Source organism: Cavia porcellus, unplaced genomic scaffold (assembly GCF_034190915.1).
Source record: "Cavia porcellus strain 051 isolate PalLab524CR breed Dunkin Hartley unplaced genomic scaffold, mCavPor4.1 scaffold_13, whole genome shotgun sequence".
NCBI lineage: Eukaryota > Metazoa > Chordata > Mammalia > Rodentia > Caviidae > Cavia > Cavia porcellus.
The window spans coordinates 11784040-11804031 of record NW_026947496.1 but is presented as its reverse complement, the minus strand read 5'-3'; the positions used below and the strand labels follow the sequence as shown (position 1 = coordinate 11804031).

Genomic DNA, 19992 nt, shown 5'->3' with positions numbered 1-19992 from the left:
AAACACGACACAAAGTAGACAGCAGATGTAGGGAGCACCAGGGAGTCCGCCTCAGTGGGAGCAGAGGTTGGTAGCTGCATGAGTGAGTCATAATCCCAGAAGGGTAGCTTTGAAGTGAGTCTAAGATCTGCTGTGTCCCTGACTTGGTGGGCTTCCGTGAAGATCGTCAACGCTGCCCTCCCAATTCCTCCCTTCCTTTTCAAAGTCCTTACCCAAAGTTTTGTCTTTTGGAATCTCCAGCTCAGTCTTAGAACTGGAGTTGCCTGGAAGTTGGAATCCAACCTTTCTTATCTAAGTCCCTTTGTTCTCAAGCAATTATAGGCCAAACTAAAACAATATCGGCCCATCCATCTGAATCCATGTCATATAAACCAAAGACCCTGGACCTGGGGCTCCATGTTCATACATCCTAGCGGGCTCCATCCTGGCTTCCACTCAGCCCTATGGCAATGAAGATCGTGTTTGGATTAGATTTGTTCCCAGTTAACTATTCCTAGCACCTACCGTGCATGAGTCATGGTGTGTGATCCTCATATGGAAAATGGCAGGGATAGACATTCATTAAAATTTAATGAGCACACATCTCTTTTCCTGTGCTATCAAAATATTTTGATGAGACAAATGTATTTATTAAAAGCAGACATGGAAGTTTTCTCTGCTTTCCTATGTGTTGATTGCTTCAAGTCAGGACAAGGCTCATCGCCGTTTTAAGTTTAATGAACAATTGCTTTGTGGAGAGGAAGCAGGGACACAGAGGAAATACAGACTGTAGACTGCTTTGCCTGGAGCCTGTGACCCATAACGTGGGAATGACAATCTGATAGGTTTCTCCCATTCCTGGGGAGTGGTGAAGATTCCCAGATGTAACTTCCGTGTCCTCATGTAAGTCAACTACAGTGGGAGACACGGGGTGCTTTCCACAGCCCTGGCTGTAAGGAAGCAGAAAGCCACAGCGGCTGAGGGACAGGCAAATGCCAGGCCCTCTAGTCACAGTCCTAGTGGCCCAGCTTTGGGCCAACAGCTTACCCACTTCATATGCAACAAGCAGCCCATAATAATAGGCTACACAGAAGGTGTCACTCTCCACCACCACCATCCCCAAGAGAGCACAGAACTTTTCCTAGATGGGCTCCCCTCAGGGCCACCACTCATACCTGGCCAGATTGTGTTCATCTGGGCTAGGAGGAAGCTGGGGGACCACTCCCCGAGTCCTGTAGCCTGGTAGGGAGCCGCATCCCCAGTGTAAAGGAGGTCCCTTTTCTACCTGGCCCAAGTAACCATGGCTCAACCCAACACCCTGATCTCTTCTGACTGTGGACACCAGCAGTTTGTCACAGCAAGCGTCCATCCTAATGTCCTCATGTTCCAGCCGGAGCCTTTCACTAGATTCCTATGATTTTTTTTTTTTTTTTTTTTGTACTCGGGATCAAACTCATGACCTTACATTTGCCAGGCAGGCGCGTGTGCCATCGAGCTACACTCTTGGCCTGATGCCCATGACTTTTATTAAGGTTGAGCATGGAACCATCCTAGGTTCCCAATCATGTGTGTCCCCAGAGCAAGGTGGGGGGAGCGTTGCTGAGTCAGGGGCTGATGCCCTGCTCCTCCAGCATCCCAATTCACACACCTTCACCCAGAGGGCAATGTAAAAGTGGGGGACCATCTGGGATGCAGTCAGTGTCCTATAGTACTGGACAGAAATGAGATAAATTGTGAAACTTCACGGTAATTTTGTTTTGCTCTATAAGAGCCTAAATATCCCAACCTTTACATCAATGTAAAATAGCATTCTAATCATCCCTAACCCCTGACCGTTTTCTCTATCTTAGTCAGCTTCCCATTGCTGTAACAAATACCTAATACGATCAACTTAAAGAAAAAAGGTTTATTTTGGCTGTGCTTTCAGAGGCTGCAGCCCATCTCTCCTTGGCCTTGTTGCTTTGGGCCTGTGGCAGTGCAGTGTCTCATGGCAGGAACACTTGGCAGAGGAAGCTGCTCTCCTCACGGAGCAGGGATGCAAAGACAGAAGACCAGAAGCCAGGTTCCAGTAGCCCCTTCAAGGCCACACACTCAGTGGACTCATGTCCCCCCACCAGGGCCCATCCCGCCACGGGCTGTATACCACGCCTTCAGCAGCACGGCTTTGAGGGATGTTTAAGATCCGAACCACAACACTGTCCATGTTTGCAGACAAGCGCATCTCTCTCCAGCCTCCAAGTGCTCTCAGTAACTTTGCCTCAGTAGCCAGGTCCTGCCCTGCCCTGCCCTTCAGCAAAAGCCACAGCAGGCTGTTACTGGGGAGAGGTCAGCTTCTCCTCGCCTCTGTGATTCTCTTCTCCATGCCTGGGGGGAAAAAAACCAATGCTCATCAATTCCACAGGGGAATTGGGGAGTGAGGAGGGTCTTGTGGTCATCCAAGCAATATTTTCTCCTTTCAAACTTCAGATTCAAAGTCACTAATAACTTTTGGGTACTCTGCCATCTTAATATACATTAAATCATCCCAATAACTGCACAAGAACCTGAGGCCCAAAGAAATCAGGCTGCTTTGCCCCTGTCAATTTCTTCCATCCTGCCTTCCTTCCTTCCTTCCTTCCTTCCTTCCTACCTACCTTTCTTGCTTGTTTCCAGTAGGGGGTGATACTGGGTATTGAGCCCAGGCCCTTTGCACTGATTTACAGCTTGCCCCTGTTCAAACCCTGAGTCCAGCTGAACTTCTCATTGACCTCATCTGGAAGAATGCTGCAGTGTGTGTGTGTGTGTGTGTGTGTGTGTGTGTGTGTGTGTGTCCTAGATATTTGAACTGTGTCCCTGATGTTGCCAGGCAATCTGCAGAGGAAATAAAAGAGGTCTGACTGTGAGGTCCTGCCACACAGGACACTGAGCAGGTGACGCCTGTTCATGCAGGAGGTGAGGTGCCTCCAGCCCAGGTTCAGGTGCTCAGGGAGCTGACCCCCACCATCTGTGGCTGTTGCTCACAGGGATTCTCAGCTGTGAAACCAGCTCAGTCAGCCAGGAAAGCACAACCTCAGGCCCATCTGTGCGCAGCACCCCTGCTGCTCCGAGACACACATTTCCATTCAGCCCCTCTGCACAGCCCCGCAACCACATGTACTTGAGAAGGAAATGCCCTCAGTGGTAACTGGCTACCTAAAGCATAATTTGCCCTATGAACTTCTAGTTTATTATTTTTTCATATATCTTAAAAAGCATATACACAAAGAAAACATCTAGAACAACCAATCCCATAAATGTCTCATGTAATTCCATATGTTTGGGCCACCAGATAGCTTTTAAAAATGAAATCTCTATCTCTACCCTAAATAGAAAATCCTATTATCATCAAGTAATATATATCAAGGCCCCAAGGCCACCTTGTCACATTTCACTGTGGCAAAGAAATCTAATTCTTTCCCCATAAAGTCAAAAAGAAAGAAGTGGGTGGTGTGTTTTCAAATTTAGTTCAGGGTCAACTTATAATCATTGTCCTCAATGGATGGTTTAGCAATAACATAAAAAAGATAACACTGCAAATGATCCTTCAGTGGATTTCACAAAATACAGAAGCTATTCCCCAAAAAAAGAGGAAGTTACTATTTTTATCTCTCATCTGTCAGAGATCACAGTGTAGGTAAAGTTTAAAGATAAATGTTTTAGAGTCAGAAAGACCTAGATTTATAACCAGGTAGGTTCTGCCAATTTCTGCCTCTAAAAGTGTATTATTTAGCTTCTAAGTTTCACTTTCATTCCAACGGAATGGGGGGTTAATAATGTCCCCTGTAAGACCCACAAAGTTGTGTGGATAAATAAGATAATGTAAGTACAGTGATGCTAAGTAAACACTAACTAAAGCTAAGTTACTGCTATTAAGCAGATCCGTACAGGGTGTGCTTATACAGTGACCTGATGCTGAACTGTCTGTTAATCTCATCCACTCTACTTACCGTGTGTCCTTGTACTGGGATAAAATCGCCAACACCTGCAATTTAAAGAAGGATTTACTTTGGTTCATGTTTCAATCCATGGTCTTCTGGCTCCGATGCAGAAACAGCACAGCAGAGAAAAGCTGTTCACTGCACAGGACCCAGGAAGCAGACAGAAAAGGAAGGACCCGGAAGACTAGTATAAACTCAGGTCACAGCTGCAGGTCAAAGAGCCGCCTCTTTAACCTGATCCCCTCTCCTTACAGCAAAGGAGCGTTGACTGAATCCGTGGATTTACCCGTGATCCAGGCGCCTTCCAAGAGCCGCACTTCCGAACACATGAGACTAAGGGGAGGCGGGTGGTGCGGATTTTAGATCTAAACCGTAATGCTGTGAACTCGAGCAAGTTACTTAGCCTCTCTGAGCCTCAGTTTCTTCATCTGCAAAATGAAGGCCCATTGTATTTATGTTACAGGGTTGTGAGGGTTAAATGAGTTCATAGATATTCCTAAGACAATCATGGGGATATTCTAAATCTGTACTATCCAACACTTTAGCCACCAGCCACAGGAGTCTCTTGAGCCCTTCAGATGCAACTAGTGACACTGAAGCACTGAATTGCCAAGTTTTATTTAATTTTAATTCCGGATTTAAATAACCACATGTGACTAGTGGCTGACACATTGGCCAACAAAGACTTAACCAGTTTCCAACTTCGGTAAAACCTAGCATCATTCAGAAAGGCTGGCCTAAGCGTCAGCGAGAAGCAGCAGGGGCCCTGGCGCTGGGAGGCAGTGTCTACAGATGAGCGATGGCTTATTATCAGCAGTGACCACAGAGCGAGTAGGAGGGAAGGAATTCAATTTCCAGTTACACTTGGAAGACATGATTGAGAGTTCTTGAAATAAGGGCTGGTAGGTGAATCTAATAAAGTGTGTGTCTCAAATTGCCAACTTAATTCATTCTTACTGTTTCTCAAATTTTATCCTTCACTTCAGTTTGAGTTTTAAGTACACTTAATGCTTTTTGCAAGGCATATACTCAGTGAAGATAGCTTGTAATTCCCAAAAAAGTGAATGCATTTCTGGTGTGTGTGTGTGTGTGTGTGTGTGTGTGTGTGTGTGTGTGTGATTTTCTTATTAATCCAAGAATCAGAGTCATGGTTCATCATTCTAAAATAGCACAAAGGACAAGAACTCTGCATGTCAATATTGGTGAGTGGCCTTGACCTTGTAAAAACATCATATTCCTGGTTGATTTTTAAAGGTATATTTTAAATGGTATTTTTAAAACTTCAAGACCATCGAACCTACGGAAGAGCATTCGATATCACCAACCATGACATGTGCTTTGTTCTTTTCTCCAGTTCACGTAATAGACCTGCTTCTGTAAAGTCAATACACATGAAAGTTTCTTCTTGATCTTAGCTTCTCTGGATTGCCTAGAGTCTCTCTTTATTTAAGGTTTTATGAGAGCAAGAAAATCAGAAACACAGCTCTACTGATAGGCAATTGTTTTTCATGGCACTAAAGGAAAGGGAGCTGTGTAGATTCCTGGGAGAATTCAAGAAAAACAGACCTTGTCTCCCACAATAGCCAGTGTTTTAGTGCAGCACATCACCTACAGCCGCCCAGGAAATGAAAATAAGCCTTGAAAGCTCCATTTTCCTCAGAGGAACTAGGAGAAATACCTCCATTTACATTTCTCAAGCAAAGCCAGGTGTGACGGCTCACACCTGCAGTATCAGCACTCTCAAGCAGAAGACTGCAAGTTTAAGCCCAGCTTGGGTAACTTAGCAACTTAGCAAGACCCTCATTATTATTTATCAAAATAAAACATGGAAAGTAGTACTGGGGTTGTAACTCAGCATGAAGGCTATGGGTTTATAACCACAGTGCCAAAAGAAATCCCCAGGAGGAATGGTGCTTTAGGGCAGGCTTGTATGCTTGAGTTGCTTGGTGTTTCTAAGATTCAGTATGGTGGGTACAGGAGATAAAGGTCAGAAAAGGGACCTCCAGATTTGTTCAGTGCTGAAGAAACACAGTACAACTGAGAAGACCTTCCTCCCCTCTCTGCATCTCTCCCCAGCCTCCACCCCTCCACCCAGTCTAGGGCTAGGAAGTCTGAGCGGTGCTGACACCTAAGCCTGCAGCCAGTTATACGTGAAGGCAAGCCGAATTGTTCCAGAAGGCGTGAGCTGATCTTAGGTGCCTACCATGAAGGCCCAACTGCATGGCCCAACCTTTCAAATATAGTTTGAGCATCCCTAAACCAAAAATACAAAAGCCAAACTTTCTGAGTTGCTGAAAAAGTCTTGGATGTTGGAGTATTTCACACTAGAGATGATTACCTGGTCAAATCTATGGAAATATCCTAAAATCTGAAAAATTCCAAAACTGAAATTTCTGGTCCCAAGCATTTCAGATGCAGGATACACCACCTGCACTAAAATTCCCTGTCATAGTTAGTCATCAGTGGCCTGAAAGGGTACACTCTGCCTTCCATGCATAGGAATCTGCCTGGGGAGCAGGTCTGCTGGGGTTTGTGGAGCACCTTGGATGAGAGCACCTTGGATGAACTTCATAGTGAAGTTAATCACTACAGTGAATTCCCTAACTGTCCGTACCCTTGCTGTATCCATCTTGTGTGTGTTGCTATGCATGTCTGCATGGAGAAAGGGTGGTTGGAGGTAATAAGCTGTATTTTTAAGGAGTTTGTGCCCATACTTGTTGTAGAGTGCCAGGGAGAAGGTAGGCACTTCCAAAATGGTACTTTCTCCAAAAAGAATCAAAGTCCTCATAGGGAGCACTTTTGCCCATAGCATCTCTGGAGCAACCTCGGTTTTTCCAATCTAGAGAGCTTTTGTAAGTGTTATTTTCATTTTGTATTTTTTTCATTCAAAAGCCTTTGAAAAAATTAATATGTGAAAGTGTAATGCACACACTGAAAAATTAAACCAAAGACACATGGTACCCCAAAGCACGTTTATACCTCCAACATTTAAATAAACACAGTCAGGATCTCTAGGTTGAGAGCAGTTTTGCTGCCTGTGGGCTATTTGGTAATTGTTGGATGTATTTTTGGCTGTCGTGTTTAGTATGGGGGGTGATATTGGTCAAGGACGCTGCTAAACATTGCACATGACACACTTTCACTGCAAAAGTGTACCCAGCCCCGCATGTCAGTCATGCTGAGACTGAGAAACCCTTGTCTAGACCTTAACTACCAGCACTGATAGCCTTCAAACCAGGCTGATCCATCCACAGTCAGTGTCCCCAGCAGCAAGAAAGTAACTCCTGGTTCGTGCCCAGCACATTTGTTAGTTTGCCTCCTCCTGCAGTGAACTCTGTTTATTCCTACCTCATCATGGTGGCTCCAAACCCACCACTGCCCCCACCTTTTTGGAAAGCTCCCACACTTTCACCTGGCATTCGGGGTCTCACAGCAAAATGGTTTGGGTTGATCTTGTTGAGTTGTTGGCTTTTCCAGCTCCTCTGGCCTTGGAATCCTGGGCTCCAAGTCCAGGCTCCCTAGTTAGACAGACCTGAATTTGAGTCCCTTCCTGATCAGTAGCCGCAGATTCTCAGGTGAGATATTCACTGCTCTGAATCACAGTTTTTTCTTTTTCATAAAGCAAGATGCCAACGCTATGATCTTGCCTCCAAATCCTTTGCCTAATTAAGGGAATAACTACTGTTGTGTTATCATCGTGGTCCCAAGTCCCTAATATCTGGCGCAGACCCTGCCTGCGTGTTGTATGAGAACACGTGTGGACCATACACTCTCAACTGGTCCTTAGTGATCCACAGGGTGCTTAAGGAAGATATCAGACTAGAATGTGACAGCAGAAGTATGTATCCAAGAGAGGTATTCATTACCAATATGTGTTGAATCTATGCACCTAACGTAGGTAACTATACTTAAGAACACAGTTTATAGGCTCACATATGCCATGGTCTCCTATTAAAGTACACAAATTATAGACCCCATACCCCAGTACTCTAATCTCATAATCTGCAACGGTTGGCGACTTCTGTAATTTTAAAGTTCCCACTACCTGAGGCCCTCCCTAACTTTCATGTCCAGCACATGCTGTCCAGATGTCCCTGCTGTTGCCACCAGCACAATCGTTGTCTGCCCCATTGGCATTGTCCCTGAACTCAGCACTCCACCTGCTCCCTGCCTCCAGGAGACAGGACAAGAATGGAATAAACATAGAGAATTCATGGAAATCTTCATTTTCCCCATAGACATAAATTTAGTCACAAACTGACTTGAAGAGTAAAGTCATAATATTTTGTTCTTGATTATAGGGCCAGTAAGAAAGAGTCCACTTCTCTGGGAAATCTTCTTTTCCTCCATTCCTAAGAAACTCTTATTTTCTTGTGGAACCTCCTCTATTACACACTAGATAATAAAATAAGATACGATAATGGCTGTGTTGTTACACAGAAAACTCAAGCAACCAGTAAATTCCATTTTAAACAGTTCACCTAACTGAAGTATTTATTGGGCACTAGGTTGCTATTGGAGTTAAAAGTGGACTGAAATATCAGGTAAATAAGCCAAAACTGCCCTGAGCATCGCTACTCTAAAAGCATATCATGTGCTATAATGTACTGAGCCTTTGAGTTACACCTGCAGGCTACTGTATATGCATTTTTATTTCACCTTTTCTTAGGAGGGAAAAAATATCCTCATCATTACTGTTATCTTGTTCTCAATTGACCTATACACATCCTCCCATTTTACATTAATAGACCAATAAACAAACAAGTCCAGCAGCCACCCGGCCATCTTCTAACACATTGAGTTTGTGTTGGGAAAGCACACAGCTCCAAGAGTGTGGCGCAGAGAAAGCCTGCAACAAAGGGTAGTAATAATAATAATGATAATGATAATAATGACAATAGCATTTTACAAGGTTACTCCACTGAATGGCAGCCTCACTTTAGAAAAAAAAAAACTGAGTCTCAGAAAGTTCAAGCGAGTCACCCCAGGCTCCAGTGCCATTGTCAAAGCTGATACCAACTTGATTGTCTTACGTGACGCTTTGTAAATTCTGGATACTTTTGAGAGTTGTGATGGGTCAGCTCATCCACAACAGCCATCTGTCCTCCTGGCCTCCCACCCTCCTGAACTGTGTCATGGCTGGAGATGAAAAATCCCTTGTCCTTATCCTCAAGGTCAACACTAGGATGCTCTGCTTCCTTAGAGCTCCTTCTCAGGTGTCCAGAAGTAAGACAGCACCCGCTCTGAGGGTCTGCTACCCCTTGAACTCAGGAATCCCTCATGTGCTGGTAGAAATTTGCATCCTCTCCTGAAGCAGAGTTCACTTGGCCACTTTCACTAAGCAAATCTGTTGCTATACCAAATCCACCTCCTGCAGATGGAGAGCCACCAGTGGCCACAGCCGTTAACCTGAGCTCTAATTAGGGTGGTTTTATAATGAGGAAGAGACTGTGCTGCTAATTAGTAATTTTCCATCTTTTTCGCAGTAGGTATTCCCCAATCAAAGCAAAATGCTCTCCCACTCGCACTGGTCACATTGCCAAAACATAAAGGCAATATAGACCTTTAGCAAAAATGAAAATAGTGAAGGAGTCAGGGAAGCAGAACAGGTTTTCTTGCCACTGATGTGCTGTTTTCTTTGCTCCCTTGACCCTTCTTTAGACTCGAGGTGCTGCAATGGTTGGCTCTGACATGGTTGTCACCGTTGAGTTCACCAACCCTTTAAAGGAAACTCTACAAAACATCTGGATATACCTAGATGGTCCTGGCGTGTTAAAACCCAAAAGGAAAATGTTCCGGTAAGTGAAGTGACATCCCCAGTAGAATATCTGAGAAGCTGCAATTTCTAATGGACCATGTATGTGGGGCGGAGGGTAAAAATAGGATTAGTTTGCCCAGCACTTGAAACCTTAAACCCATCCCAATGAGACAGATACAGTTAGCATTGCTTTTCTATAGCTGAGGAATTTAGGACTTCAGAAAGCAATTGGTTTGCTCTCCATTTACACAGTTCATAAAGGTAGAACTGAAATTCAGATGCAAGGTTGCTGATTCCTCGCCCCAAGTTTCAACCACTGTCACACACCACCTTGTCGTGTATCAACTCTCCAAAGTCCTCAGTATCAGTATGTATGTACAGTGCATAGAATATGATGCTGAAAGATACCCCTTTAATAAGCTTTCTCTCTCCAGCTCTACCTGTTTGACGTCGCCATCTAATCACTATGTATAACAGTTGCTTTTATTTGCAATTCTTTTGGTAGAGCCTGAGGAGTTTTAGGACTTGCTTCCTCTAGAGCTAATATTAGTAATATTAGGAATGCAATGCAGCCTCTCCCAAACCCAGCACCATCAGATTGTGCCCTCCAGGTCTTTTTTTGTGGCTTCTTGTTGACAAAGACTCTCATCCAACAGGAGGGCCAATTCCATTGTCAGGTAGCTGTAATTGTAGGAAAACAGATCTTTTTTACATTTTGTCTTACCAGGGATGCTAATTCTGTTATCTGTACTGACACAAAATAAAGCCCATCTGTCTTGTGGCTGATGGCTTTCAAATGTCTGCAAACAGCTGTCTCATCTTCCTTGATCCCTCTCTACTTGGGACCAAATACCTGGCCCCGCTTCATCTTTCTCACCTGGAACGCAGTGCCACTGTCTCCCCCTCCCTCAGACTCCAGTTTGTCAGAGCTCCCCTTAAAGTGTGACACCCGGAATGGATCCCAATCTCTGAGGCTTATTGCTTTCATTTCTACCACAAATAAGTCCCTGTCAGCATCAATCAATCCAGCTCATTTCCTGTGGATGACCTTCTATGGCACAGAAAAGGACTTTGGAAACTATGCCAGACATGTTAGGAATTTCCCCAATTTCCCCTTATGGAAATGAGCCTACTCTGTAAGCTACAGCATAAATACAATACCTTACCCTTTCTAGACCAGCTTTATTCCCCACAGAGGACTCTATTTCTTTCAAACTATAAGGCTCACAATGTCCGAGTCCTGTCATTTAGGAGTTGCCTTATTGCAGATGAAATATATAGCAGAGAAAATCATTTGAGTGTTTTTCTTAGAATTCAGGCACAGGACATAACAACTTTCCTGTGCTAATAGGAAAAAAACGAATTGCAAGGGGAAAAAAGAATTGCATTAGAAATCAACCCCAGCTAGAGGAAGAGGTCAGCAATAATAACCCACTTTTGTCAGAAATGACAGTGTCACGCACCCATCTCACAGCCTCCCACTCAAATCAGATGCAAAGAATTCTGAGGCAAGGTGAAACAGGTTTCCTCTTGCAAACAGCCCCTGCCGTGTCCAATTGATCCCACTGCAACAGTAACCCCACAAGCTTCATGTGAGCATTCCCCCGCCTCACTCTGCCTTTCCACATTGCTGACCCCAGAATCTACCCTGATCAAGACCGACACAGCTGCTGAGGTTTGGGTGAGTGTTCCCACAGGGCTATGTGTAAAAGCTTGGCGATACTGGGAGATGCTGTGCACTGTGGATGTCCCCTCAGACGGGCTGATGCTGAAGCAGGGAAAGCACAGAGGAGGCACAGAGAAGCTGTGCGCCCCACATGCTGACATAGGCTGCGGCTAGTACTTACCGCCAACACACAGAGTAAGGGCAGATGGGGTGCACAGACAGGAAGCTAGGTGCTCTGTCTTCAGCACTCTGGGCTGCTACTGTAGAAATATCATAGATAAGATAGCTTAAACAACAGACCTTTATTACAGTTCTAGAGCCTGGGAAACCCCAAGTCGAGGGTCCAACCAATTGGTTCCTCGAGAGGACTCCCTTCATGGTTTACAGAGTGTTGTCTCCTCTCCATGTCTTCGTGAGATGGAGAGCCAGCTTTCTTGTGTCTCTTCTTCCTAGGGCACTAATCCCTTCGTGAGGACCCCACTCTCATGACATCATCTAATTTAATGGTCTCTTGAAACTTCATCTCTAGACTCCGTCACATTGAGGGGTAGGGATTCAACACAGGAATTTGGGGAAGGCATAAACATTCAATGCAGAATCATCCCCAATCTCTTATGGGAGTTCAGGTCCAGGGTGGAATATCCCCCAAGCAAAGAAAACTATTTCTCAGGTATAGTCAGAGATCAATAGTGTGGTGGGGTGGACAGGCGTGGGGCTTTGAAGTAAGCACTGTGTTCTCTGCTTCCCCCTGACTCTGGCACACACCTCTACAACCAAGACCTGAGCCAGCCAGATCCCACTTCCGTCTGGTCAGATAATTGGAAGCATTTCACCACACACTGTGGTGCTGAGATCTGGTCCAAGAGAGCCAGATCTACGTAACAACTTAGACCTCTCAAAAGTGTAGTTGCATAGAACCAAAATCCTTTATAAGACTGCAGGACACAGATTTTTTTTTAAATAGTCAAGGAATTTCCAGCCCCATCGTTCCACCCATGCCTTTCACCAGAGTGGAATGTAGAAGGTAAGGGGCATCAGTCCTAAAGTAAAGACCCTGGAGGGCAGGGACTGGTGAGCAGGGAATTAGAAATGGGAACAAAGAAGGAAATGCTGTGTCTCTGTCCTCACTCAGGGTGCAAACCAGCGCCACCCCGGGATGGTTCACTCCCCGTTCTTGCCCCACAGCCACCCACCTATCTCAGATGCTCGGAGATTCCGTCCCCCAGACTCTTCTTGGCTTTTACCATTCTGCACTTGGTACTTCCAGAACATCAAATAATTCATCTTCCGGATTCATTTTTCTTTTTTAAAAAATGATCAGGTTCAGTGAGTTATTTCAAGGAAAAAAAAAGTTCCCCAATTTTGTGATTTGGGTTTTGAACTTTAAGTTTCTCAAGCAGGGCAGAAGCTAAGAGCTGGACAAGCCATAGGTAGTTGCAGTTTATTGTAATAATAATCCCATTTGCCTGCATGCATTCAAGATGATAAATGGCCACTGTATCCTGATGGCTCAGCACATTACTGAGGATCATTTATCACAGCATCCATCCCCAGGAAATAGAATTGTTCACACATTACTCCACTTACCAAAATGAGAAAATAATTTTTTCCTCTTTTCCTAGTACACATTTATCTGTAGGCAAATGCATGTGTATCTTCGTGTGGGCATATTTTCTTATCCACGCACCGCGATGCAGCTGGTTTTATGAGCGAGAACAAAAGATGAGGTACAGCTTCAGATTTCATTTGTGTTTGAGGTGTCACCTACATTATGTGGTCCGAGGTCAGATCCCTATGCAGGAAGGCTGCTTCACAGAGTACCTCTGATTGGGGCCGGGGATACAGCTCAGTAGTCCAGTGCCTGCCTGGCAAGCATGAGGTCATGAGTCCAATCCCTGGTACCAAAAACTAAAATAAAATAAAATTAAAAGTACATCTGATTGATCAGGAGGGGAGAGAATGAATGCACCTGAGTGGAAATAGCACGTTTCTTGAGAAATTAGCATCTTAAACCAATATTTATATTGAATTGATCACTGTAAATTAAAGACGAAGAATTATCTTTCAACATACAGGCAGGAGAAAATTCACTAAATTATCTTTCTGAAAGTTTAGGCAGAGCAACCAATAGTTACATTGATAACTGTAAGGCGGAAGGGATTGTGATAATAATAACAACACTAATAGAATTTCCACATTGCTCGGCTCTTACCAGACTGTAAGTGAATATAAACTCACCCACCTTCTCCTCACCCTGTCCAATAGTGCCCACTTTGTACAGGTGAGAAACACAATGGCAAGGTTAACGTCTTTTCCCAACTCTGAGTCATAAAGTGAATTTACTTGGTTTGAAAAAATATGCACACATGTTAAATATGTGTGCATTTTTCACAGAATGTGATTTTTATTTGACTGGTTAAAATTCAGAGCCATGTTTATAAAGAACCAAGGCAAACCAGGCTCCTTCCACCCAATCCTAGGTGAGGAACACAGAGCCCAAGGACTGACCTTCCCTCAGTCTCACCGTAACATGACAGTTTGGTAAAATGTTGTCACAGAACAAATTCATCTGGCAAAGGTTATCGATGAAGAAGCAGCCGGACCACTCTGTTGCCCTCTTGTAAACAAAGAAGCTGTGTGACTGTAATGCCAGCAGCTGGTACTTTCTGAAACTTCAGGGATATCAGCCCTGCCCTGTGCTCCTTCTGGAATCATTTGATTTCATTTTCACATCGGTGCTGTGCTGAGCATTGCACCCTCCTCATTTTGCAGATGAGAAAATTGAGGCTTGGAGAAAGACCACCAATGCCTGAGACTGCACAGCCAATAAGTGGGAAAGCCAGACTTTGAGTCTGAGTGTCTGACACGAGACCCCGGGGCTTGTAAGCACCACACAGTATTTCATTACATGAGCACCCGTCATTTCCCACTGTTTAGATAACAGTGTCAGATTTTTAAAAGGGATAAACATTCACTCAATTTTCCTTTTTTTTTTTCCTATAGCTCCATCAGACAGGCAGCCATAATCATTAAGTAAACCCTCTATGTAACAGTGTTCTTTAGGGGGCCATGCTATTAACAAAAACTTTTTCCACTTGATAGTCTTCATTGTGTCTTCATCTTCATAACTTTTAAGTACCTGAAACTATTTAGTGAAGCTTTACGTCTCCAAGCTCACTGGAATTCAAATCCAGTAGGTACCAATTTCAGTGACCATGAAGGAACTGTGAAAATGCAGAGGTTAGACAAAAAGGGGGGGGGGGGCGGCTGGGGATTTAGCTCAGCGGCATAAGCACCTGCCTTGCAAGCAGGCAGTCATAAGTTTGATCCCCGGTACCGATAAAAAGGAAAAAGACAAAAAAAAAAGCAGAGGTTACATTTGAAAGAGCCGTGTTGGGAGCCAGCTCTGCATGGTCCAAAGGTCCATGGAGCAAATTCACCTGTATCGTTTCAAGGTGGGAGCAGTCAGTTCTTCTGCTATGGTGCAAGTCTTTCTTACCACCATTTATTTTTGCTTTCCAATATTCAGGACTTTATGAACTTCAAATAATACAAACTGCATTCTATTAACAGGAATCTAGAAATATTCTGCATCTGGCTCCAACTCCTGTTCTTCTACTGTCCAGGCCATTTGCCTCTGTGACCTTGGAGATTCTGTTAGCTTGGATCTTGGCCCCTCTCCTATAAAATGTGACTGTTGGACTAAGGCACTTCTAAAGCCCTTTCTGATTCTGACAGGCTATGCTTCAGTAACCCAATGAAAACAGCCAGGTCTCCTTTTCCTTTCCAAGACCCTCATGGTAGTGTATATTCACAATTCTCCCTAAAGGCCATCTCAGGGTTCCATGCCAGGCTACCCCATAAAGACTACCAAAGACCACAGAGAGGACAGCAAGAATCTTCCAGGCACAGCCACTTCAGAAAGCTCTCAATACTGGAACAAAAGACTGTGAGAAAGTAATCACGGGATCAGAACAGGCATCTTTTTGTAGGCTACAGTCTACAGGCTATAGTACAGTATACAGGCAATGTAGAGTTAGAAAAAAGGCAGGAATTTGTAACCCAGATAAACCTGGGATTGATGCCCATCTCAGCCCATTTCCCAGCTATATGATACTGGAAAAATGACTTCATGTTATAAGTCTCTAGGTGTCACAGAATACCTACTCAAGGCACTATCCCATGTACAAGTCCTGCATATTGTCTCTTCACAGGATTATATGAGAGAAACAGTGAGAGGTGCCCCAGGGAAGCCTAAATCTCCCCAGCCCTCCCCAGTCATCCACTGGAGAAGGCTTATCCATGAGACTTGGGAAGATACAAGAATGCTCTGAGGAGGAAGAGGAGAGTCAAGAACCACAGAAGGTCTCTCCATTGCCAAGGCAGATCAGGACCTTGGCAATAAAAAGTAGCAGAAAGATGCATTAATAGAGAGAAGCCAGTGTGGTGGTCAGATAGGGCTGTGAACTACAAAGCATGAAGATTCAGAAACTCAGATGGCAGCAGGCAGGGTCATGGTCCAGGTGTTGGAGCTGGAAACAAGGTTGGTGGGAGCTGGTAACAGCTACTTAGAAAGTCAGGGCCATAGCAGAAGCAGCTGAAGATTCCAGCCAGACTCAAATGCCAGGAGGGAGCTAGAGGTAGATCATTCATACAGATGAGGCTACTGTGGAGGTTTTAAGGTCAAACTAGAGTGTGGTTGCCTCGTAGCTGGGTGGGACTCTGCCCAGGTCGTCACTTCTACTGGGAGACCACTAGGTGCTCCCAGGCAGAAATAACCAGGACCCAGTAATACTGTTAGTGACCAGCTCTGCAGCACCTCCTACAGGGCCCTCGTTTCTAATTGCTGAATCAGTCCAGGATGCCCTTTAGTCCTCTAACCACTGTCCACCAAGGTAAAAAGTGGCCAGGCAGGGGTCCTCCCTGCTTCCTGATGCAGGAAGAATGGAATCTACAGTAAAACAGAATCTGCCAATCTCTCTCTTTCCCATCTTTTCAGTGAAATCCAGCCCAACGCCACCGTGGAATGGGAAGAAATATGTCGGCCATGGGTCTCTGGTCCCCGGAAGTTGATAGCCAGCATGACCAGTGATTCCCTGAGACACGTGTATGGCGAGCTGAACTTGCAGATTCAAAGACGACCTTCCACCTAAATGTGCAGGGGGCTGAGATGGACCCGGGTACTTGGCCCCTTTCATTATTGGCTAAGGAAATTCTAATGCAAAAATAGTTAGCTCTTGCTTTAGCAGACATGAAGACCCACACGGACTGGGAGGGCCCAGAGCAAGGATGTCATGCATTTCAGAAACACTTTCCCAAATCCAGACTATCCAGTGTGGAAGTTAGGTTTTGAATCACCCCTTCCAAGGATTCTGAGAATTAACTTTAAGCTCTAATTAAGCTCTCATATGAGTAAAAATCATCATTTATCATTGCACATGGCTGTGACTCCAAATATCAGAGAGCTTCCCTTAGCAGGAGGATCTGCTCAATACCTGGCCTCATTTAAAATTTCTGATCCCCCACTTAGGCTTTTGGGGTTAACACATGCCTCCTGCCAAGGGAAAGGAGCATATGATTTGGTCCTTAGAATTCTATCCTCATTTCTTGGAATCAGGTTCCACCCTCCGTGTTAGAATCTTGGTCCCAGGAATGAACACATCATTTTTCCTCCTGGCAAAGCCGGGAAAGGTTGTTCATCTTGCACCTGCAGCCAGGCAGCTTCCTGCCAAATTTCACAGCTTCGCCTTGCAAGAAGATGCAGCCCCATATTAACAAATTGCATTTGTGGGAAACTTAATCACCTAGGAGGTGTGAAGAAAGCAGGTGCGGTCTTCGGGTCTATTAAATAATGTAGCTTTACGGTGCATGGGATAGGCAGCCTGACCAGCGGGAATCAGCATCCCTTAATTTAACCCTTTCTGAAATGCAGATGTAGAAAATCATAAGGCTTACTTGGGACGGCAGGAAGGAGGAATTATTCTCCTTAATTAGTGGGTACCCTTCTCCTGTGTCTCTAGAATCATCTCCTTTGTGCAGTGACACAGGCACAGGTCATTTTTAGAGCTGGAAAAACCCAACAGGTCGGAAAAGCTGGCAGATTTAGCAATGAGACTCTACACAGGCAGGCAGGTACTGAGGTACTGATGCCCTCTTCACCTTCATAGTGCGTACATTGAGACTTCAGCTCAGCCTCCAGGTGCCAAAAGGTACCATGGCCCCAGTCTTACCAATAGCCAGTGCTAGTGCTGACCCAGTGACAAATGATGCCAGGAGCCTTTGTGTTATGCTCCAAGAGCCCAACAGTCAAAGCTACTGGCATGTATTTGTAAGGTGGATAGATGGTCTTAATTTCCCATTGAAATGCTTTGGTGTGATTTAGGTTGGTAGATTATGACTGACAAAAACACAGTGGGAAAGAGGGTGGGGGAGTCAGAATGCAATGCTGCAGCCTGCATAACTACATTTCTAAGCCTCTGAGATATTTCCTGAGCCTCCAGCACTAACCCTTCAGGCAGTGAGTCCCCTCTACCAGTGCATCCCAGTCACATGCATCCCCCAGCATTGCGAGCTTTTCAATACCAAATCCTAAAACAAAATGGATTTTGCTAGATTGTTAACTGGCTTACCTTCGTATGTTATTAATGAGAATGTAATAGATGCTTAAAATAAAGTTACCCTGATTACATTTGCATCTGCGCGGAAGTGAATGCTGTGAAATTTCAGAGCATCACACAGCCACTCACGGTGTCTGAGAAACTGTCCGCCCTCAGTGGTGAAGAAGCCACCATGGACAGGAGGACAGGCATTTGTCCTTTACAGAATGTAACACTAAAAAGTATTAATGGCCCAGTTAGTTTTCCTCACTTCTCGTCTGCATTTTATTAACCACATTTACTGAAGGAAGATGCTTATTAACCACATTTACTGAAGGAAGACTGAAGGTACCAGCTTCCAGAAACTGAAAAACCTCCATAAACATCTCCCATGGATGATCCTGTGCCTGCTGGTGAGTCGGTAGATAACTGGCACAGGGACCGATGACAGTGACCACCTGGTATGAACTTATGCAGAGATTGAAAAAGTGTGGCACAGGTGCGCAGAAGACCTGAAATCCATGGTGAATGTCACTGAATAATTACAACTCAGACAGTGCCTCAGAATCCTTCCTGACTCCAGATAGCAACTATCAACTGATCTGGAGTTCATCAGGCACTTAACTGAAAACAGGCACATTGCTATTATGATGGTCTAATAGATGCTTAAGGTTACTCTGATCATACCATGTATGATGTAGCAGCCAGGGAACGCTGCTAACTGACTAGGCACACGAGATGAAACCAATCTGTCTTGTCTACCTTAGACCCAGCCATTGCCCTCAGGCAGTTGTGCTTCTGCACTGTCTGATGCTGCTGCTGCAGTTCTGTCTTAGGGGGAGTGTCCCCCAAAGGCCCCAAGCATGGCCCTGCTGGGGAAGTGGTAGAGTCTTTAGGCAGTGGGGCCTGGTGGCAGGTCATCATGTCACTGGAGCATGCCCTTGAAGAAGACAATGGGACCCCCCTCCCAGCCCATCCTCATGCTATCTCTCACTTGCTGACCACCAGGAGAGTGGCTTTCCTCTGTCATGTGCCCCACACCATGCACTGTGCTGCCACAGGCTCAGAAGTAATAAGTTCAGTCCACCATGGCCTGAGACCTCCACAACATAAGCCAAAATAAACCTTTTCACTTTATAACATGATCATCTCAGGTATTTGCTCCAGTAACAGAAAGCTGACCAGCTCAAATGCTGTAGCTTTAAAAACCATGTTAGGGATGGTGATAAGAAATGTGTCCCAGCTGGGAGCAGAGACTGAGAGTTCCAGTGTCTGCCTCTGCTGATCCTCAGTGCTTTTTGAACACATCTTTATTTGTGTTTGGAGCTTCCAGACAAAAGAAAGATAATGATACTTATGTTCTCACAAGAGCCTTCCAGGGATTGTAGCAAACCAACCTTAAAAACAGCGCATTGTTTGGACCATATTTCATGCCTATGTCTTGTACTCTGAGTAACTACTCTGAAGACAACAATATACAATGTATTAATTATTGTTACTGTCTCATTAGCATATTTTGAAACTTTTATTGCCATTATTATTTTTTATTTTTGTCTTAAAAAATAAAAATATTATAAAAGTAAGAAACAAAAAAAAACACACAAAATGGATAGATACATAGATAAAGACACATTATACTTTTTCAAATAAGCTCACTCACCAACCTCGTGAAAGTAGTACCTATAAGTGCTTAATGAGGAACCTAATAAGGGCTAAGGAGCCATTTATCCCTGGAAATCAAGCTGGGATTGGAGTATTCAATAAAAACAAACTCTTGTTTTAGAATAACATTTGTCACACTCTCTTTAATCTCCTGTCTCCTTGGAGTTTTAGGAATGCTGACTTCAGACCAACTTAAGACTCAAAGATCTGCAGAATAACAACAAATAAAATATGCACCAGTTTAAAAAAGGGTGTGGGGAAATAGTCTTCGTGGTAGACTCACTGGCAATCAGCGACCACAATCCCAGGCAGAAGGTCGTTTTAGTCATTTCAATGTTATTATAAACTAGGCATCCTTCCATTTTTCTGTCATTC

At 44.5% G+C, this 19992-nt stretch overlaps 1 protein-coding gene across 1 annotated transcript in view; it reads left to right on the top strand.

Annotated features, from left to right (window-relative positions):
• Positions 1-18053, top strand: part of F13a1 (coagulation factor XIII A chain) — a 155893-nt gene extending 137840 nt beyond the window's left edge. The window contains exons 14-15 of the mRNA XM_003468825.5: positions 9597-9733; positions 16359-18053. Coding sequence (XP_003468873.2) covers positions 9597-9733; positions 16359-16512 — 291 coding nt within the window. The 3' untranslated portion in view covers positions 16513-18053. The remainder of the gene's footprint in view (positions 1-9596; positions 9734-16358) is intronic.
• The last annotated feature ends 1939 nt before the right edge of the window (positions 18054-19992 follow it).